The 23,627-nt window shown below is 42.5% G+C and overlaps 1 protein-coding gene across 1 annotated transcript in view; it reads left to right on the forward strand.

Moving 5' to 3' along the window:
• CCDC148 (coiled-coil domain containing 148) overlaps nt 1-23,627 on the forward strand; it is a 1,212,845-nt gene that overhangs the window by 693,118 nt on the left and 496,100 nt on the right. The window contains exon 10 of the mRNA XM_078681707.1: nt 22,043-22,249. Coding sequence (XP_078537833.1) covers nt 22,043-22,249 — 207 coding nt within the window. The remainder of the gene's footprint in view (nt 1-22,042; nt 22,250-23,627) is intronic.

Below are 23,627 nucleotides of genomic sequence, written 5' to 3' on the forward strand. Positions count from 1 at the left end.
TTAGTCCACATGGATGAAATTTAGGGAAATATATGCGAAAAAATAAGATTTCTGATAGTTGCTACTCGAAAGGATGAACTTCAAATGTTGTTTAGGAGCATCAAAAATAGAAACATTGGGGTAGTTGTAGTTAGCTAGGCTAACTATAACTGCTGAATTTCACTGATCTTGTACGAGTGAAACCTGTGCCTAACTATAATGTCCCTGTAACCTTTGGCTTTTTCAGTGAATTTCTATGTTTTTTTAAGTGGTAGTCCTGTTTGCAGAATGGCGGAGAAAGGGGGCTGGGCCTCCGACCAGCTTTCATTAATCCTGATGTGTAGGACTTACAGGAGCCCAGGAGGGCTTCTTGGCACCCAAGGTCCCTCAGGAGTAAAATGAACTTCATCCTCCAACCAGTAGTGCACCAAGAGGTTGAAAAGGGGACATGGCCTCCAAAGACCTCTTAGCAATCCCGCTGTGTGGGACTTACTGGAGGTAACAGGAGGGGTAGTTGGCTGCCAAGGATGTCCTTGGGGGAAACATACCCCTCCTGGTACCTCCAGTAAGTCCCACACAGCAGGATTGCTGAGAGGGTGTCTGAGGCCACATCCCCTTTCTCCACCACTCTGCAAACATGCCTCCTGGCACACTACTAATAGTGGAATGAAAGCCCTTTGGCTATTGAGGGTCCTAGGGGGACAACTACCCCTCCTGCTGCCTCCAGTAAGTCCCACTCAGTGGGTTTGCTGAGAGGTTTTCGGTGGCCTTGCTCCATTTCTCCACCACTCGGCAAACACGCCTCCTGGTGCACTACTGGCGAATATTGGTAAAAATATAAAACGCAAAGTATCTATATCTATATATACACTCTTGCTGGTCACAGCACAGACTAATGTACCTACTCATATATCCACTCAGACCCTCGTACACCCACTCACATATCCACTCAGAGACTAATGCACCCACTCACAGACTCACTCAGAGACCCAAGTGTGTACTCACATAAGCATTCAGAGGCTTATGCACCCACTCACAGATGCACTCAGGCTCATTCCCCCACTCACATACATAGTCAGTCTTATACATCCAGTCACAGACCCACTCAGAGACTCATACACCCACTCACAGGCCTACTCAGACACACACACACACTCACAGATCCATTCAGAGACAAATCCTTCCATTCACACACTTACTGAGAGATTGATGCACCCACTCAGAGACTCATGCACCCAGTCAGAGACCCACTCAGACACAGACCTACTGACAGACATGATTCTACTCACACACCCACAATAGACAGACCTACTCAGACACTTATTCAACCATTCATAGATCTATTCACAGACTCATGTACCTATTGACATATCTGCTGAGACACTCATAAACCCATTCACATACCATCTCAGACACTCACAGACCTTCTCACATACCCAGTCAGAGACTTATACACCCACTAACAAACTCACTCAAAGACTCATGCACCCATTCAAATAACCACTCAGTGTCTTATGCACCCACTTATAGACCCACTGAAGGACTTGTGCAGCCAGTCAGAGACTCTCAGAGACTTGTCCACTCAAAGACTCATGCACCGACTCACTAACCCACAAAAAACTCATGTAATCAGTTGTATACCCACTAAGAGACTCATGCACTCTCTCACGGATCCACTCAGGCACTCATGCACCCATTGGGACAGTTACTCTAAGAGTTATACACCCACTCACAGACCCACTCAAACACTTATGCACCCTCTCATAGACCCAGTCACAAACTAATATATCCTCTCACATACCCACTCAGTCATACAGTCATTCACATTCCAACTCAGACATTCAGACATCCACTCACTTACCCCCTCAGACACTGTTGCATCCACTCATAGACTTAGTAAGAAACTCATGTGCCTACTCATATACCCACTCAGACTTATACACCCAGTGAGAGACTCACTCAGAGACTCATGCGCCCACTTACATACCCACTCAGAGACTCATACACCCACACGTATATCCAGACAGACTCATGTACTTACTCATATACCACTCAGACAGTGATGTACCCACTCACATATTCACTCAGAGAAATCTTATAAACCTTAGAAAATCACTTAGAAAAACAAATATTATAGAGACGTCATAGTTAGGAATGAGAACTGCAAAAATGCTTTCAAAGTCACCCAAGAAAACAAAGGTTACAGAGACACAATAGTTAGGAAATAGAATTTAAAAAAAACGTACAAATTCCGTGAAAAAACGAAAAGTTACAGGGACTTTATAGTTATGAAATAGAATAACAAAAACCTTATGAAATCCCGGAAAAAAACAAAGGTTGCACTTTTCCTCCTTAGATCAAGTGGAATGACCGAACCAACAGTCGATGATCGAGACTGGTGTTGCAGATTCAAATTTACCCCACTGCATGTCCCTGTCGAAAGAGAAAGAGATAGTCATCATGCCCCAATAGTAACTTCACCGTAATTGTTTTGTCATCTCAACTAGTCTGGCATCTTAGATCTGACATATCAAACAGGGTCTAATTCTGATAATATAATCAGTGATGGTATGTCAGATCCTTTGCCAGCATGCCCTAAGGTATTATCAGTTAGTGTTCCAGACTCTAATGTATTAATAAATAGACTGCCAGAAAAAGGTGATGTCATAGACATTGGCCGTGTAGCAAGCGAGGGCACCTCTCATACCAGGGTAATTACATACAGCAGTCTTTTCTGTAATACAGTGGGTTTGTCAAATAAATTAGGCAGTAAACATTGGGTAGAGTTTGTTAGCGAATTTAGTATAGTTTGCTTACAGGAAACTTGGATGCGCAACATAGCCCACATAAATGGCTTTTATTCTGTGCACACTCCTGCCAGACCGTCTGTAGATGGTCACGACAAAGGAGGCCTATTAACTCTGATTTCCACCACATGAAATGGCAGATTTAGGAAAATTCAGTTGGAATCCTCGCATTTCCAGATTGTTAATATCTTGTTTAAGAAAAATCTGACCCTTGTGGTCATTAATTTTTATCATAATAACTTTAATAGCGCAAACATTACCATTGTCCAGGAATTAGAAACTGCACTAATGAGGCATATTGAGGAGATAAAAAGGGACTATGTAATACTTTGGGGGGGAGGGTGATTTTAATTGTAAATTGTTCACACTATCTAAACGTGAGGCATGTTACTGTTTAGCTAGGGACACAGCGGGTGGTTATCACTTTGAACAGAATCCTTGTGGGAATATTTTAATTCTTTACTGTTGAAATGTTCCCTCTTTTTAACTTTGGATTTTATTGAGCTCTTAAATTCTGATGTAGTCACATATGTAGGAAGAGGGCAAGGGACGTTGATTGATTTCATTATTCTGTCTGGTTATTTTAACTTTCAAAATGTGATTTTTAATATATCTAAAATACATTTTAGTGATCATTACCCACTAACACTAAAACTAGTGGTCCTATCAGATCCCCTCACCACACCAGCTAAAGCAGTCCCTCTTTCATATACTAAAAATAAGGGGTTAACTCAGAAGTGGTCTACCATTAATCCAGACTTCGTTCTGGAGGAGTTTATAAGGAATAACCTTTGGCAAGTATTGGATTGTCTGGAGGAAAAGTTAGATGCCTCAGTTATGATTAAATCGTATGAGGCAACAAGAACAATGTCATACATTCACCCCAGTACAAAGATCTGCAGCAAAAAAACAATGGATTTAGGCCCAGATCTCTATACTGGGGTGAATGTATGACATTGTTCTGCATTCTGTCCATCAACTGTTGTTTTGCATTTGTCACCCGAGTGGGATGGGTATGCTCAGACGTGAGTCCCATGCTCTCCACACCACTGGAGTCAAGCTATCCTGGCTGAAGACGGCTGATAGCCAGAAACCGGTCCTAGGATGCTTGATTCTGGTCCAGGAAAGACATGGCTTGGCAGTTCGGGCTGGACTGTTCCCATGAGGCACAGGGTCAAGGCTGATTTGCATATGGCCATGTCTGAACTGGGGTGGTGTGAAGTGCAAAAAAATGATGGATTTAGGCCCAGATCTCTGTGCTGGGTGAATGTATGGCATTGTTCTGCATTCTGTCCATCAACTGTTGTTTTGCAATGTGATGATGCCCACCCCCAATATGTCCTTTGCATTGTCAGAAATTCCTAAATCTCTAATCTCTATACTTCTCTTTGTCTCCTTAAACGAACCCCTTATGGGCTCAGTCTGTTTTAACTATTCCTAAAACACTCACCCAATATGGCCGCCGATACCACGCACACATGCATGCATGCTAGATTCCCGCCATCGTGCACTTGGAACCTCTGACTCGGCCACTGCCGCCCGTACATCTGGTAAGCTACCCAATTTAGGATTTTGACATTACTCTGTCGGTCTACACACTGACATTGGTTTTATTGACGTCCCCTTTTTCTTCCGTACAGGTACCGGGAAACTTTATCGGCATAATTTTGGTCATCATACCTGCCGCGAGCAAAACAGTGGCAATTTTCGCACACGGCTCGCTTTACCCGCCAGAAGCAATTTAACACTGCTCAGTTAATTCAATTCTCGGCTCCTCGCTGAGCCAAGGTAATTTACAGCCCGTGTTTTCACCAAGGCACTCTCTTTTAATTCACTTTAACTGGCTAACTGACACTGTCTGTTTTCTCCACAGCAGGCACTCGTGTCTCGTATCTTTTATCTCTTATACTGAACGTGGAATACCTGAGCCCAAGCCACTGTAAGGTTTGTGCAATCCCCGAATTCACTTGAATACGACCTATTAGGCACGTTTTTTTCGGGTCACTTTAAACCACTCACCCCTTTAGTAATCTGTTTACCCTTGGTTATGCCGCATGAATTTATGATTCACTCCGTTTCAACACATCGCTAGCATTGGTCTTTGCATAAGCCCATTGTCACATTCCACACTGTTGTGTATACCGGCAAATTACTCACCGCCAATATTGATCTCAAATGGCCCATCCATTGTACTTGATAGCTTATCTAATTGTACTGCTATGACACTCGCCCATGCACCCACGTATGGGTTTTCAACATAGAATCTCAACACCACCGAATTGACAAACTGCATGGCCCCATCGAATATTGATGCCTTTAAACAAGCGTTTCCTACTTTTTCACTACAGCTCTCTCTGCCTTATCTTTTTCCCCTCTCTCTCAACAGGCAGTGTCTTCATACTCAGGCATTTAATCTAATTGTCCTGATGATGATCCCATTATCCTTCTGAAAGGGATCGAAACGTCGTCGACCTATGGAATGGTTCCACGCATTTAACCATTGTGTGCTATTAGTGTGGATACTATAATGGAGAGCTTGTTAAATTTTCTAATCAAATCAAAGCTTCCGTTGCTTCTTGCCTGAAATCGATACTGTTCGTATGTATTTGTCCTTTGTTTTCTGTATTGGATACAGGACTGCGCCCGCTCTATTGTTTGTTGCTCTTGCCAATAATGAAAATGTATTTATCTGATTAAATTCTGTGTCCGGCTGGACACTGTGGAATATAGCACCCATTTTTGTCTATATTTAATTTCCTGTTACGCATGTTTCTCTAAGAACCATTGTTACAATATATAATTGACACCCTGGGTCCTTAGCTACTTATTGGGTTCCCTTGTTCTTCTTAAATTATTATACACCCCCAATATGTGGCATCTCCTTTGGAACCTCCAACTCTGGCTGATATAAATAGGGCACTCTCCCAGACTGTAAAGAACAAGGCCTCGGGGCCGGATGGCATACCCGTGGACTTGTTCTTAGCACACATCCCTCTGTGGCTATTGTTGCAAACCAACATATTAAGATGTCACACGGCCCTGGATCCTCCGGAGTCTTCGAGAGCAGTCTTAATAGTCCCTATATATAAAAAGGGAGACAGGTCAGATTCTAAATGTTATTTACCGATCTCACTAATCGACAGTTCCTGCAAGATTATGGGTCGAGTAATATTGGACAGATCGGAGACCTGGATAACAGAAAATGGGAAGTTTTCCAATGTCCAATACAGCTTCAGGAAAGGCCTGGCCACTGTAGAACAGTGTCTCAACCTGCACCTGCTCATTGGCAAGTATACCATGGCTAGGCCAGGGTCCTTTTACCTTGGGTTTATGGAACTGACGTCTGCCTTTGACTGTGTGTGCAGAGGGGGAAATTGTAGGAGAAAATGTTGCTCATGGGCATTGATCCATCTATTGTCCACGTTTTAGCCGTAATGCATCAGGGAGTCACATGGAGCAGATGGCGGGCTTACCACAACCATAAAGATGGACTGTGGGGTTTGCCAAGGATGTATACTCCCTCCATTCCTATTCTGTTTATACATAAAATGACCTAAAAAGTCACATTAGAATTGGAAATGTAGACGCACCCACAATAGGCCGTAGGTTTTTTCCTGCTTTGTTGTACGATGATGACTGTGTCCTAATGTCTGAGGAAAATTGAATTTTGCCCTGTTATGTGTCCCTACGTGTTCCCCAACATGTAATATATGTGCATGATCGCTATGCATTTCCCCTCTATGGCCGATAATCAAGATGCATTTGCAGTTGCGTCCAACGTTAATATGTCAGTTATCCAGTTCTCCGTGAAAGCAACGTGAATTAGGCTTTCAGGCCTATGTTGCCAACGTCTTTACATGGTGCACGTTAAATCATCGAGATACACCCGTTCTTAAGGCTCCACAGGGCCCGGACATGAGATTCAGGCCTCAAGTCTCCTGAAATGCTCTGAGAGATGCAGCCCCGCCCGCATCCCTGACCCCTAACTTACTTCCTGCCAAGCAACGCGGTGCCCGGACTCGGCCTGGCCTGCCTGCCAAGAATATGTTATGCCTACAGTTATCTGTTCAGCTCCCCGGCTTCACATTCCTAGCTAACGAACAGCATAAACATATCCATCTACAGTCTAGTCTTTCTGTCTCCATGCAAGTAATTTACTGAATTAGTATCCATAGAAGATCCATAGCTCACGCAATACATGAAGAAATATATGCACACACTAGCCTTTAGTGACAAGTAGCCTTTGCCCTGATGACTTTTAGAATCAAGCAACATGTACTCTAAACACAAGATATCAGATACGCTATAGGTACAGGTCGTTCTGACATCCCAGACTTTAGTCTCCTCTACTAGTGCTAGGAGTCAGCGCCCCCCAGCTCTCCCCAGTTACACGTCATGACTCGTTTTGCGCGCACCAGCAGGTTAAAGGTTCCAGCTGCACATGTAGCCCCTCCATGTGTCCACCCACTTACGACACTTCTGTGACGTCTACATCACACACCTCCGTGCACGCCCTGTGCACGCCTTCTTTTCACGCCCATATGTTCTTATCTTTCGTTTGTCACTTGTTACGCCTACTGTATTCAATGCAACTGTACAGTTCTACTATATATATTGTATGATGTCAAAGAAATGTTGAATGTCCCTTCCTGAACCTTAGTAGGTGACGGAACCCGATATCCATTGGCTCGAGCCACTTAATTAAAGCCCGTATGACTCAGATACCACGGACTCTGCCTCTCATTTCTTGAGCTATCCTTTTCATTTAATGCATAGAAAAATAGTACCGGTAATTTATTTATTTACCACATAATGGCGCCCGAATAGGGACAGCCCCTTCCCCACGCGCCGGCGATGTAACGCAGGCCCCCTGACCCTTCTACAGCCGTGACGGACCCCTTCAGCGCACCTGCAGGTTTTCCTGCTTAAACTCCCTCAGGCCCACGGAGGAGACGGAGACTGCGGTCCGGCATCCAGACGAGGCGGTGAGGAATGCGGCGAGTCCCGACCAGAGCCCAAGCCGAGAGAGCGAGGTCCGAGGTATCCTGAGGCCCACCTGTTTCCGAAGCCCGAAGCCCGAAGCGCATGCGTAGTGCGTAGCAGTAACCAGACGTCGTAGCAGTCCGGCCCAGTCCAGTCCAGTCCGAGGCCTTCAGTTTTGCTTCCCGGTGAGTACCGTTGCTGGGGACGCATCTAGACGGGTTCATTAATTTGTGCCCGGTCCAGACGGGTTTGGGTACACAGATCCGGTCCAACGTGTTCACCTAGGTGGATACGGTATGACGTGTCTCTTTATGAGACCGGTATGTTCTGTACTGTTTTAGCAGTGCATCCAGTAATTCTGTTTTTTTGTATAGTCTCTCGAGATTTCCAGTATTATGTTTTCGATGTATTATGTTTTCGATGTACTAGGTAGTATCGGTTCGAACTGTTTTTAATGTGTTTTGATGTCGTGGTATGAATGATTTGTTTTGCTATTCATTACTGTGTTTATTGTGTTCAAGTCCATGTACGTTCAAATATGCCTTTGTTTTCAAAGTTACGTCAGATAAGAACCAGAAAAGGGATACTCGAAGAATCAGTTCCTGTCCCACCTAGGGACAGTCCTGGACATTTCATGTATCATAAACATGGCTTAGATGCCATACTGTACTTAGACTTATGGGCAGACTATACCAAACATCTGGAAGAGAAATATAGATGGCCTGTTTCAGGAACCTGGGATGCCGAGTGCATCATGAGAGTAGAGGAAGCATTATGGAAAAAGAAAGCCAGACAATCCCAGAGAGATGCCATAGAATTGTGGCGTAAAGAATCGCATAAACGAACAGAAAAAGAATTCAGGAAAGCAGAACTAGGTAGGGAATCATCAGAAAAAGCCCAAGAACGGGAACTACTAGAAGAAGGTGAACGAGTTAAAGCAGAACAGTTAGACAGACAAAGAAATGCCCTTATTAAAGGCATGTATCCCCTTCTCGCCGAGGGCCTGCCTAAGGCGACCCCGGAAGCACCCTGTAATTTACCGCCACCATTGGTCCCGACTAAGCTACGTCATAAACCGACCGCAGCTGAAATTTTCCTTTCTTCCTATTTAGACGACGCTGTCCCAGAATATGCAAATCCGAATCCTACCCCGTCTATTCAACCTCTCAACCCTGTTAATAACGTAATCACTGTTCCTCCAGCCACTGGTCCCGGGAATCCTTTTAATCTGCCAGTAACCCAGGACCAACCCACATTACGTTTGCCTACTTTACCAGTCACATTACCAGCAACGTCGCACACAGTATTAGTTGACGTTTCAAGTTCAGGAGGAGCAGGGGGAGGTATCCCTATCACCCCGCCTCAAGTAAAACGAATGACGCTGAGAGACGCAGCATTACAGCGCACGCCAAAAATGGCTACATACGCAGCCCTCAAACAATACCTTACTGATTGTAGATATGACCCAGTGCCAGGCGAAGATCACATGATATTATATTCCGTACGTCTACGACGAGTTGCAAGTTATTTGGCTATCATGCCAGAAATGAGGGAACATTTAGACAGAATATATCATTTCATCAGAACAGGACAAGGACCAGAAAGTATTCACGAAGCTATGGCACACAGGAAAGTAGAGACTCAAAACATGATCTTGCAGTTTTTGATAAACTGTTTAATAAGAGAACAAGACCAGCCTGGTAAAGATAAAGACGAGATGAAGGTCTTGACAAGATGGAGTGACAACATAGCAGACGGAAAACACAGTAAACATAGTTGTATAGAAACCATGTACCGAAAGATTCGTAAAGAAATTCTAGGCATACACGAAAGGGAGAAAGCAACAAGAGGAACCGAGAAAGAGAATGACACTTCAGACGAAGATGTAGACATAGAGAACCCAGACAGAATAGCGTATGTCGGTAGGACGAGACCTTTTGACAGACACACACGCCTAGAATGTAAGAAAACTTTTCTTCCTCCCGTACCAGAACTGTGTTCTCTTGAGCATTTATTCCAAGCTACCGATAGAGTTTTGAAACAACGAATAGGTTACAGTGAGCTTAGTACCATGCATGAACAGGAACTAGCCCGATCAGCAGTTCAATGGACTAGTGATCCTAGTACATTTTCAGACGAAGTAGTGGCCCAAACATTTCTGAAACTATCCCCAGACGAACAGCGACTGGTGGGTATGTACATGATCCAGCACCTCATTACACTGTACGAAAGTCAGCATTCTGATCCAGGTCCCCTATATAATGTATTGGACGAGTTACTCCTAAACAGATGGAAAGGTCTAGGTACCGATTTGATTAATGTCATTCTAGAACAACGCCACAAATACAGAACGTTCCTGACTCCACATTTTGTTCCTGTTCCACCCCCAGTAAGGAAGACATTTTACATAGACAGACAGAATCCCTTGCGAGAAGTCCACCCTGTTAAGGGAACGGGAGGTACGCTCGAACGAGTATTTGTTTACACCCCTTTAACGAAAATAGAACTACTGGAAATGAAAAAGTTAGTGCCCTGTCACGATAAAGATCCAGCAGGGTTCCATTGTGAATTAAAAGACATGCTCCGCATGGGAGAATACACGTATCCCGATATCATTAAAATGTTAAAGGTCCTGTTGCCTGCGGGCATATACGAAAAACTTAAAGAAAAGGAATGGGAGGTGGGAGAGAAAAAGATTGACTGGGCAGAATTAGAGAACGAAGATAACACACGAGTTCCTGGTACTGGTCTCGGGGAAAAAGCCAAAGCATTGCCCGAATTGTTAATACAAGTTTTGCCAAGATTATTAACCACGAAAAAGGAAGACTGGGATGCCATCTCAGCCTGTAAACAGAAACAAGACGAAGACACTAGTGATTTTTATTCTAGATTTGAGAAATGTTTCATTATTAACAGCGGCTTGAAAACAAGTAGTGAGTCGTATCCACATCTTTTTGTTACCAAATTAGTAGAGAATTCTTTACCACAAGTTAAAAATCGAGTACTGAAAGTTGAGAGTACCTGGCAAGCTAATACCCCGTCCCAAATGTTACAAATGTTACAGTACCACCAGAACCGAATCAGAGAAGAGCAAGAACACGAAAGGAGACGTATGAAAGACACGAAAATGAAAGTACTGGTGGCACAGTCTGTTCCAGTTGATAGTCAGAAGAGGGGTACGACTCAGACCAGTCATTCTGCAGCTCCCGTTAAAGGGACATGCAATTACTGTAAACAGCCAGGTCACTATATAAACGAATGTGCAGTTCTGAAACACAACATAGCTACCGGTAAGACGAAAGAGAGACCGCGTCCTCCTAGACAGGAACATGTTCCACAAAACACGCAACCACCGCAGAACGCACAACAGACAGTAACAGTACCGCAGCCTATAGCTGCCACACAACACGTTACACAGCAGATGTACCAGTACGCACAGTCAGATTATCCAGAATATCAGCAGTATTCATGAAACAGCCTAGAGAGAGAGGTTGGCTTGCCTCTCATCGAGGTTCCTGTAGATCAAGAAGGTCCCTATGTACACAGCCAAGTATTAGGGAAAGACAGAAAGTTTCTGATTGATACAGGGGCAAGTAGGACTACCATCAGTCATGACGAGGTTCCAGGGGCCCCTCTCTCAGGCTCAAGAAATGTTTCCCTGGGATTTTCAGGAAAGCCTATTGTAAATGAAATATCGAAACCAGTTTCCCTAGAAGTCGGTCCATTGTCCCGAACTACAGACTTGTTACTTACGAAATCATGTCCAGAAAACTTACTTGGTATTAAAACATTGAAAGAACTAGGTGCCATGATTTGTTGTTCTCCGGAAGGAGTGAGATTGTTTTTACGTGATTTTAAAGGACATTATGTGTTAAGAGATTTTGATCCAAGATTATTGAATGTACCACAGCATTTATGGGCGCACGGTCCAACTGATGTAGGTTGTATGCACATTACACCATACCGTGTCACTCTGAAACAAGGAGTTGTACTAACACGAATCCGACAATACAAGTTGCCACCTGAGGCTGTAGCAGCCTTATCAAAAATCATTGACGAGCTCATTGCTCAAGGAGTGGTTGTAGAAACTGACTCCAATGTATGTAATTCTCCTATCATTCCGATTCTTAAACGCACTGACCCAAATGCACCTCCAGTTTATCGACTAGTGATTGACCTTCGAGAACTTAATAAATGTATTATACCCCAGTACCCAGTGGTTCCAGATATCTCTTCCCTATTGACTGCCATTGATTCCGAAGCAGCGTTCTTTACTGTTATCGATCTCAAGAACGCCTTCTTTAGTGTACCCATCCATCCAGACAGCCAGTTCCTTTTCGGATTCTGTTTAAATGGAAGAAGCTATAAATTTACACGTGCACCTCAAGGGTTCACAGAAAGTCCCAGTATTTACAGTCAAGCACTGAAACGACAACTAGATAGTATTCACATGCCAACTGACACTGCCCTGCTCCAGTATGTCGATGATCTATTGATCACTGCCCGTACAGAACGTGACTGCGAACGTGCGTCACTGACAGTCTTGTATTTTCTGGCAGAAATGGGGCACAAGGTGTCCCCTTCGAAGCTGCAATTCTGTGTCCAGCAAGTGGTATACCTTGGACACTTGCTGTCCAAGAGGGGTAGACAGTTGACACCTGACCGTATCCAGTTAATTGCACATCTTCCACAGCCCAAGACACAGAAGGAGGTACGAGCTTTTATCGGCCTCACTTCTTACTGCAGACAATGGATCCCTCAGTACGCATATCTAGCCAAGCCACTGATACAGTTGACAACACAGGAGGCAGCGACATCGACTGTCCTCCCTTGGACCCAGGAACATACACTTGTGTTCGAAGAATTAAAGAAAGCTTTATGTCAAGCACCTGTTTTAGCGACACCAAACTACAGTAAACCTTTTACACTTTTTGTCACTGAACGCGATGGCACAGCATTGTCTGTTCTCACACAAGATCAAGCAGGACAACACAAGCCTTGTGCTTATTTTTCTAGCACATTAGATCCAGTAGCCCAGGCTTTGCCTGCGTGCCTCAGATCAGTTGCCGCCACAGCTTTAGCTATCAGACAAAGTGATTCCATAGTGTTAGGACACTCCCTGACAGTACAGGTTCCACACTCCGTGGAAGTTCTTTTAAACCGAACACAGACTCAGCACTTGACAATTGCACGATTGACAGGATATGAACTGACACTGTTTCAGCCACACATAGAGATCAGACGTTGTAACATATTAAATCCTGCTACACTGTTACCCTCGATTACCTCAAACCCTGCAACACATGATTGTGTGGAAGTTATTAACACCATGACAAAGCCAAGACAAGACTTGACGGACATTGCATTACCAGACCCAGACCTGACACTTTATGTGGACGGTTCATGTATGAGAACAAGTACAGGAGAGTTAGTAGCAGCATATGCAGTAACTACTGAAACTGAAGTTATAGAAACATATCGTATTGACACCCTGTCTGCTCAAGCAGCAGAGCTCATCGCTCTGACCCAAGCCTGCATACGAGCCAAGAACCTGAAAGTAAATATATATACAGATTCACGTTATGCATTCGGAGTCGTTCACGACTTTGGAGTCCTCTGGCAAGAAAGAGGTTTTATGACCTCTCATGGAGCCAAGATCCAGCATGGCCCCCTCATTCAAGCTCTGTTAGAAGCAATACATTTACCTACAGCTATAGCGATTATGAAGTGCAAGGCACATACAAGAGTCACTGACACCATTTCCCAGGGTAACGACCTGGCAGATCGAACAGCCAAGCTTACAGCTCAGACTCCAGACATTCCAGCTGACACGACAAAGACAGACATGTCAGTCCCGACAACTTGCATGACAGTCAAGGATCCTACACAAGATGTACTAGACATACAGACACATGCTACTCCAGACTAAATCAAGAAATGGTCTGAACAAGGAGGGGTCCAGACAGATCAGGGATGGTTGACGAAGGGAAAAGCCACATGGTTTCTCCCCGACTCTATGGTTCAAGTCATTATTAATACAGCACATAGTCCAGCACACTTAGGAGAAAAAGCCATGTTAGACAGCATCCAGAACCTCTGGCTTAATAAGCATTTACGAGCAGCAGCAAAGCAGAAAGTGCGTACCTGCATGATCTGTTGTCAGTTCAATCCAGGTAAAGGTGTCCCCGTGGAACAAGGTGGATTTCATCCTCCTGACCATCCTTTTGAAGTCCTCCAGATGGATTATATCCAGATGGATCGATGTCGAGGATTCAAGTATGTCCTCGTAGTTGTATGCGCTCTGTCCAGATGGACAGAAGCATATCCAGTCTCAGATTATACTGCCGTGACCACTGCCAAACAGTTGGTACGTGAGTTTTTCCCTCGATACGGTTTACCCCGTGTCGTGTATTCAGATAATGGACAGCCATTCTCGTCCGAACTCATGAAACAGGTATCACTTCTGTTAGGGTACCAGTGGAAATTCCACTGTGTACGACACCCCGAGGCAGCTGGCCTCGTCGAGCGCCACAATCAAACTCTGAAAATACGAATAGCGAAGGTCTGTGCAGAAAAGGGTGTAGATTGGATGGTAGCCCTGCCGGTTGCCCTCTTCTATATGCGAATGGTCGCTCACTCCAGATCTGGATTGTCACCCTATGAAGTAGTTTTTGGTCGTCCCCCAAACATGTGGGGTACACCTATGCCTCGTAAAATCACCGATGTTGACAGTAACATGCTGACAGATTACCTAGCTTCCTTGATGTCTGCACTACTCTCTTGTCGTTCACAGGTCGCGGCTGCCTTTCCAGACAACACCCAGGTGAAACCGCACAAGGTCGTTCCAGGAGATCTAGTTCTGGTTCGGAATTTTGATCGTTCAAGCCCTCTGGAGCCCCGCTGGAAGGAGCCAAAACTCGTTCTGATGACCACAAGGACCGCCGTAAAGCTAGAAGGAAGAAAAGGCTGGCTCCATTCCAGCCACATCAAGCGTTTCAATGGACTGTGTCCAAAGACTTTTTTCAAGGACTGCCCCGATACTGACTCTAAACTTCCCCTGTTAGAGAAAACTCCGCAGCAGGAGTATAAACTGAAACTAAGGTCTAGTAAGTCAGACAGCGTTTAATTGTTTAAGTCCCCCTCGGGTGAAGCGGTTAGACAGGTTTCTGACATGTATAAGATAGACCCACATAGTGAGAGAGATAGACGAAACGTCAAGAAAACGAAATATTGTAAAAGTCTACGAAGCAGATGTATCGTTACCTTATTGTTTATGTTTATTCTGAGTCTTACGATCACATGTATAAGTTATATGCTACATGTATTTTTTCCTCCTCTTGGTTCACATTCACACCTTTCCTCTAATGATACTGTAGAACACACATTTAGTGAACTACTTATTTATTTATTTATTTTATTTATTTATAGAGTTTTATATAGCGCGTACAAGACCCGTGGGTATCAGAGCGCTTAACAAGGAAAGAATAGCAAATAGACATTATAGTAGCAATAATAACAACAACATATATATGAGGTAGAAGGCAATATAATGAATGGACGTGATTAGATATATAAGTTCTTAATGTTTGTGCAATTAGCATTGGTCTCGAACCAAGTTCGGTGAGGTAGAGTTATAAGGTATTCCAGTGCATAATATGTTAGTATAGATAGATTAATCAAGTGAGGTAGAGGTTTTATAGTTTTTTTTTTTTTTTTTTTTCTCAGTGAGATAAAGTTATCAGTTCACAAGTCTATGAGGTAGCAGTATGTGTCTAGCCTCGGCTTGAACCTGGACACAGTCAGATGTCAGGAGTTGCTCTTCCAACATTCATGAAGCGGACAATCCTCTGGTCGCGTGAATGCTCGTCTCAGTAATCCGTAGGTATCACTATGTAGGGTATTTACTCATCAAGTGGCTCTTAAGTTCTCTTTTGAATGCTACTGTATTTTGAATCTTCCTGATGCTTGGGGGGATAGAGTTTCAGATTCTGGGGGCAGCTCCAGAGAATGCTCTGTTGTAAGTCTTTTTCTTGTGGAAAAAGGCTGGTCGCAATAGCAACTCTTTTGCGCTTCTAGTTGTTCTGTTACCTCCTGATAGCTTGAGTTTTTTGGCTAGGTATATAGGCGTGTTGTAGTGAACCGCTTTATGTGTAATACAGGCCATCTTCATTTGGATTCTGGCTTCGTAGGGAAGCCAGTTTAGTGCTTTCAGGTGTGGAGATATATGATCGAATTTCTTCGTTCCCGTGATGAGTCTAGCCGCTGCGTTGAGGCAGGCTTTTAGTGGTGCAGTGGATGTTATCGGTAGGCCAGCTAGTGTGGTGCAGCCGTATTCGATCCTCGAGATAACTAGTGATTGGGTAGCCAGTTTTAGATGTGACTCTGAGATAAAGGGTTTCAGTTTTCTTAAGTAATTTAAGTGGAAGCGGGCGCTCTTGGCCATTGAATTAATATGATCTTTCATGTACCCCCTCACGAGTTGTCCTATCGACTTGCAATGCGCAACAATACTTTTATTCGTATGTTACACTATTCACATCAGACCAGCAATGCCACTAATTGCTGGGTATGTGGTCGACTTCCCCCTTTCCAGACAGTGAAGGGAGTTCTGCCACTCTTTCCCTATCCGTTTTCACACAATGGTTCGTGTGGAGCATGGTTTACGTTAACGTCATTTTTAGACGACAAGTCCACAGCTTCCCTTCTGAATACAGTCATGAATGAAACCTGTTTCCCAGACAAGGACGGTCTTTCCCATAGGACAGGGTTAGATTTAGAAAATGAAGTATATGATCTAGGCAATTTTTCCTCTAACCTCATGGTTTTGAATGTTCAGTCCGAGACCAATTCAGACTTGCCTTCTATAACAGTTCTACCAGTGAAAGGCGAATTATGTGTTAGAAAGAATGGTTCAGTACATCTAGGACACAGTGATTGTACTACTATGGTCGAGTACAGTGACAGTGGGAAGTCTACTTTCAAAGCTTCACGTCATTCCTATTTTATATGTGGTCAAACCGCTTATGTACGTTTGCCCCTAGATTGGGATGGAACATGTTACATCGCATTCCTACTGCCACCAGTTTTCCTAGCCCCATCTGATTATCACCGAAATACCCATCTAGTACACGTCAGACATAGAAGGGAGATCGAGTCCCCAATTGTCGATCAGACTGAAACTGCATTGGAACAGTATACGGATTTCAATAAAGGTTTCTTTTTTTTCATAGGTCCTGTCCAGAATAGTAAATTAATACGCAGGTTAACCAGAACCCTTGAAGCAGTAGTGAATGAGACTACTTCCGCCCTAGGTAACTTAACAGAAGAGCAGTCTGCTATGAGATTTGTTGTTCTTCAGAACCGCCTTGTCCTTGACGTCATCCTGGCCGATAGGGGCGGAGCTTGTAGAGTTATCGGATCTAGTTGTTGCGTTTTCATTCCTAATAACGCACCGTCTGTGTATTCAGCAATAACTAGACTTCATAAAATAGCTCATCAGCTACACCAGAATCCAGGCACCTGGACTTGGTCCGGCTGGCTCTGGAGTGTAATATCTGCATGGGGATGGAAAGTACTGTCATTCCTGGGAGTAGTAGTAATGATCATATTCAGTTGTTGTCTCTGTTTACAATGTGGTCCAGCGATTTGCGGCTTGTGCGCTACATCTTGTATTCCACGTCCACGATCCCATTCCCAAATGAGAAAAGACGAGCAAATGATGCTATATGAACAGATAGATGGTCTCATGAATATTGATGTTTCCTGAAGGGAACGTAGGGAACAAGGAGGGAATGAGGAAAATTGAATTTTGCCCTGTTATGTGTCCCTACGTGTTCCCCAACATGTAATATATGTGCATGATCGCTATGCATTTCCCCTCTATGGCCGATAATCAAGACGCATTTGCAGTTGCGTCCAACGTTAATATGTCAGTTATCCAGTTCTCCGTGAAAGCAACGTGAATTAGGCTTTCAGGCCTATGTTGCCAACGTCTTTACATGGTGCACGTTAAATCATCGAGATACACCCGTTCTTAAGGCTCCACAGGGCCCGGACATGAGATTCAGGCCTCAAGTCTCCTGAAATGCTCTGAGAGATGCAGCCCCGCCCGCATCCCTGACCCTTCACTTACTTCCTGCCAAGCAACGCGGTGCCCGGACTCGGCCTGGCCTGCCTGCCAAGAATATGTTATGCCTACAGTTATCTGTTCAGCTCCCCGCCTTCACATTCCTAGCTAACGAACAGCATAAACATATCCATCTACAGTCTAGTCTTTCTGTCTCCATGCAAGTAATTTACTGAATTAGTATCCATAGAAGATCCATAGCTCACGCAATACATGAAGAAATATATGCACACACTAGCCTTTAGTGACAAGTAGCCTTTGCCCTGATGACTTTTAGAATCAAGCAACATGTACTCTAAACACAAGATATCAGATACGCTATAGGTACAGGTCGTTCTGACATCCCAGACTTTAGTCTCCTCTACTAGTGCTAGGAGTCAGGGCCCCCCAGCTCTCCCCAGTTACACGTCATGACTCGTTTTGCGCGCACCAGTAGGTTAAAGGTTCCAGCTGCACATGTAGCCCCTCCATGTGTCCACCCACTTACGACACTTCTGTGACGTCTACATCACACACCTCCGTGCACGCCCTGTGCACGCCTTCTTTTCACGCCCATATGTTCTTATCTTTCGTTTGTCACTTGTTACGCCTACTGTATTCAATGCAACTGTACAGTTCTACTATATATATTGTATGATGTCAAAGAAATGTTGAATGTCCCTTCCTGAACCTTAGTAGGTGACGGAACCCGATATCCATTGGCTCGAGCCACTTAATTAAAGCCCGTATGACTCAGATACCACGGACTCTGCCTCTTATTTATTGAGCTATCCTTTTCATTTAATGCATAGAAAAATAGTACCGGTAATTTATTTATTTACCACATGTCAAGAACTGGGGTGGGACTACAAAAACTTTTAACCAGTTTTAATGAATTTATGAGTGGTCTTATGTTAAAAACTAATGTTGTAAAATCACATTTTGTGGTAGCTGGTAAATCACCATCTAAAACTATGACATTTTATATAAACAACTAAATATTGTGCCAGGTGCCAACTTTTTCTTATTTAAGCATTCTGTTTAATGAAAAAACACTTGGTCCCATCTAGTTCATGCAAGGATTGGGGGCTTTAACAAAAATAAGGAGGCCATTTTTAGTTTTACAAACAAATTAGACTCTCGCCCCATAAAAGCTATCACAGACATATATAAAGCACGAACATGCACCACCACTTTATATGGCGCTGGAGTCTGGGGCTGCACCAACACTCTGGGTCTCCAGCGAGCTGAGAATATGATAAGACATGTGCTGACACTACCCAAAAGTACCCCGGCCGTTATGTGCCATAAGGAATTGGGAGTAATACCATTGTCCTCTCATATGCAATTAGCACCTCTGATGCTTTGGCGTAGTATTTGGGTAAAAGAGGAACTAGCCCTGAACTGTGACTTAATCTTGGATTGTTTAAAATTGGATTGTGTAAAAAAAAATCCCTGGCTCTCCTATTTGCAAGATCAACTGGATAAGTTGGGATTGCAGGATTGTTTTAATAGACCTGGAAACATATCTGCAATTCCAAAAGATAAGCTCAAAAATGACTTCCTATTATACTTGAAGAATGTAAGAGACAACCAGGAGATGGACAAGAAAAGCGTTGTAGAACACTCATTGTTAATTAGCTCCCCACAAATTGAATCTTATCTTTCCTTTTATTTTAATCAAGCCAAAATGTTTTACTTGATTAGGTTCAGGATGGGAATTGCTCACTTGTTTGTTTTGTACCCAAATGACCCATATTGTGATGCTAAATTAGATTTGTGTCCATGTAACTCAATTCCTGCACAGAGCACTCTGCAATTTGTTTTTCTGTAAACTTTATCTTAACCCGAGACACACTTTTTAAAAACCATTATTAAGATTTTTAAACATTAGAAAGTATCAACCTGCATTATGCACCTACTTCATTTAAATTATGATTTCACCTGTTTTATGGTTTATAAGTTTATCTCCTCTGCAGTTTGGCTCCGTAATATTGTTAGAAAATGAATTCCTGGGTATTGATTATGTTGGCTAACATTGTATCATGTTTATTTTTCGTTAAACAATGTTTTATTTTGCTCTTTTATGGCTATTATCTAGCCGAATAAAGATTTTTGGCTTTGACTCTCTGACTCCAAAGGTTACAGAGAAGTTATAATTAGGAAATAGAATTAAAAAAACCTTAGAAACTCACAGAAAAAACCACCAAAGGTTACGGAGACGTTATAGTTAGGAAATAGAATTTTAAAAAACCTTAGAAATTCACTGAATAAATCAAAGGACAGGGACATTATAGTTAACCTGACATTTCACTTGTACAAAACTAGAGAAATTCAGCAGTTATAGTTACCTGAGCTATCTATAACTCACCCCCCAATGCACTGCTTATGACCTCACACACTGATGACCTCTCAAATTACATAACTGATGACATCTCAAATTACATCACTCATGACATCATCCACAAAAACACTGACACACCCACTTACACCCCCATAAAACATGTCATACACCCACTCCCACACAATCACTAACAAACTCATTCACAGAACCTATACAAACACTAACACCACTTGTCACTTATCCATACAGTCAATAACATATCAACTTACCCATAGAGCAGTAAATTCGTTACCATACACCTACTCACATACCTACTCACTCATCCATATAGTCACTCACACAGCCATTACCTCACCTATACAATTACTCACACAGCCACTCAGTTACTTATACATATAGTAATAGATATACTCAGTCACCTATACAGTGACTGAGAGAACCACATACTCTCCCATACAACCTCTCTCACACTCACTTACTCACCCATACAACCACTAAAACACCCATTCGCTCACACATACAGCCAATCATACACCCACTCACTCACCCATACACCCACTTACACACCCATTGATGCACTGAGACCCGCACTCATGTATCCTGTCACTCGCCCATACAGAGAGTTATGTGTCTGCTCAAGCATCCATTCATCCACCCATGCACCCTCTCATTTACAATTTACAACCTCTGATACACCAACTCAGTCAACTATACAGATACTCACACAGCCAGTCACTTACTCATACATGCACTCACTCACCTGTACAAAAACTCACACACCCACTATCTCATGTATACAGTCTCTTATATACCCAGTCACTCTTCTATACACCACTTACATACCCACCCACTTACCCATACAGGCACTTCCACAGCGAGTTACCTTAGTATATGTTTAACACTCAGTAATTTTCAGAAAACACTCATATTCACTGGATTATGTCATCAGTGATGTCATTTGAGATGTCATCAGTGATGTCACTGACCATGTAGTGAGTGATGTAATATGTGAGGTCATAAGCAGTGCATTGAGGGGGCATGAGTTATAGTTTACTCAGGTAACTATAACAGCTGAATCTATCTAGTTTTGCATGAGTGAAATATTAGCCTAACTATAACGTCCCTGTAACCTTTGGTTTATCAGTGTATTTCTAAGTTTTTTTTAATTCTATTTCCTAACTCTAACGTCTCTGTAACCTTTACTTTTTTCAGTAAATATATGTAAACACATATTAATAGTTACATTCTATTAACACTCAAATTATGTTTTTGATTAAAGAGTGTAGGGTTTGTCACAGACAACAGAGATTGATTAGCAAGTGTGACCCAAAACCTGTTTGTCAGTGACAGTAAATGGACAGTCTGGCAGAAGTGCTATTGGTACAGCAATGTTTTGATGTTGTGTACTGAATCTGCGTTTCTACTAGTCTTTGTCAAAATGAAACTTGCAGTAATTTATGCATGAAATACTGAATTGCCTTGTCTACATTTGTATGCAAAATGCTTTTAATAATCACTCAAAGGAAGTCTCATTACCTCTTCAAGCATCTTATGCGGCTGTACTTTACGGTTGATATGGAAATATATTTGTTTCTGTTATCACATTAATGGAATAATAATGACTTACTCCACCTGGTAATACAAATTTGCATAAAATTGCAGGCATTTGCTGCTGTGTTCATTTGGGCTTTTCCAGTATATGTTAACACTAAACAGTTGGGTATTTTTGATGTTGGTGTTTTGATTATGATTAGTTTGACATACATCCGTTTATGCAATTATCGTTATCCCAAGTGATATTTTCTGCTGAAATACGCGTTTTAGGTGGCTCATGAAAAGTACTGGGACAACCTCCGTTTTAGCAGAAATCAGCGGAAGGTTTTGATAGACAGATGGGCTCGGGACAGAAAAAACCTGCTGGTGAAAGCAATAATGACAATTGCCGAAGCCTGTGCTGCATATGAGACAGAACAAATGTTGGCAGATGACAGAAAAAAACAGCAGAAGATATGTACAGAACTGAAAGAAAAGGTAAGAACGTCCTACAACACATTAACCTCTTTAAAGATTTCGGGGGCTCATACTTGGTTAATTGAGTGATGCATGAAATAGTCCTCATTGGAGACACACTCTTTCTGTAAATTCAGTTTAACATATATTTCAAAGAAGTTTACCCCTCTATGTTGTTTTTATTTCAGTAAACAGAACTACTAAACATCGTGTGACAACCTAAAGAGAAACCCATATGATTTCATTAGGGTTCTTTTAACTTCCTAGAGGAGAGTACCTTGCCTAGCTCAACACATTACTGAAACAATGTTAAAATACACAACCCCTTCTCCATTAATAACTAATTTTTCGAAATGATATCTAATTTAATTACACAGAACATCATGGCTCTGGTTTAATTGACTTTGACCTCTTGCAGGCCTGCTGATGTGACTTCCTTTCTGAACCAGATTTGAAAACACTATTGAATGCTGTACATTGGTCCTTTCTTCAGCACATGGGATGTAATGTTTGTTTGCATGTTTTGCTCTGCAGCACACTACCTAGCCTCTTATGTTAAGAGACACTGGTGGAAATGATATCATGAAAGCGTACATGCAAAAAATCCTCAAACATAAAACATGTCAGTCAGAACCATGATATTATTGGATATCATTCATCAACTATATCATTCATACTTACTGAGCATCATTAAGGTGACATTAAAATGGTTTTGCAAGACCAGTGTAGAGCATTACTTGTAACAAGAATCTGCGCAATAACCGTTTGCGGGAAATGAGTAATTTAAGCAGGATATTCCTCAAGTAAACATCATTTTATAATAATGATGAGAATTAAAACGTCTACAGATGCTCATATCTTGTTTTTATTGAGAACATTTGCTAATTAGAGATTATAGGTCTTTTAAAATGTTCTAATTGAGATTTATTTTATTTTGTATCCTGAACGTTAATTTGTCCAATATTCCAAGGTGGATGTGATTCCCATCTTTATGTTGTAGCCTTTGAAACAGGCAATTCATGTATGTGTTTTGTTAGTAATATATGCCTGTATATGACTACAACTCAATAAAAGTACCTGTCCTTGATGGACATGCCTTAGATGGCATTGTATAAGAAATCATGCACAAGTTTTCCTAATCTGTTTTGCCTTTATGATTTACTTATTTATTTATTAATGAATATATGTATGATATTTTTTAGTTTGAGGCCCTTGGCACTGGTGCACCAGGGTGCTTTGCATAGACACTATAGGTACATAAAATATCAGAATAGGAAGTGACAGGTAAGTGCATGTATCAGAAAGAACTAGAAGGACTCGAGGAAGCTAAAGAAGAAGGACCTTGAAGAGGTATGTTTTGAGCTTTTTGCTTAATAGGGTAGGACTAGTTCTTATAACC

This window comes from Lissotriton helveticus, chromosome 3_1, assembly GCF_964261635.1.
Source record: "Lissotriton helveticus chromosome 3_1, aLisHel1.1, whole genome shotgun sequence".
NCBI classification, from domain to species: Eukaryota; Metazoa; Chordata; class Amphibia; order Caudata; family Salamandridae; genus Lissotriton; species Lissotriton helveticus.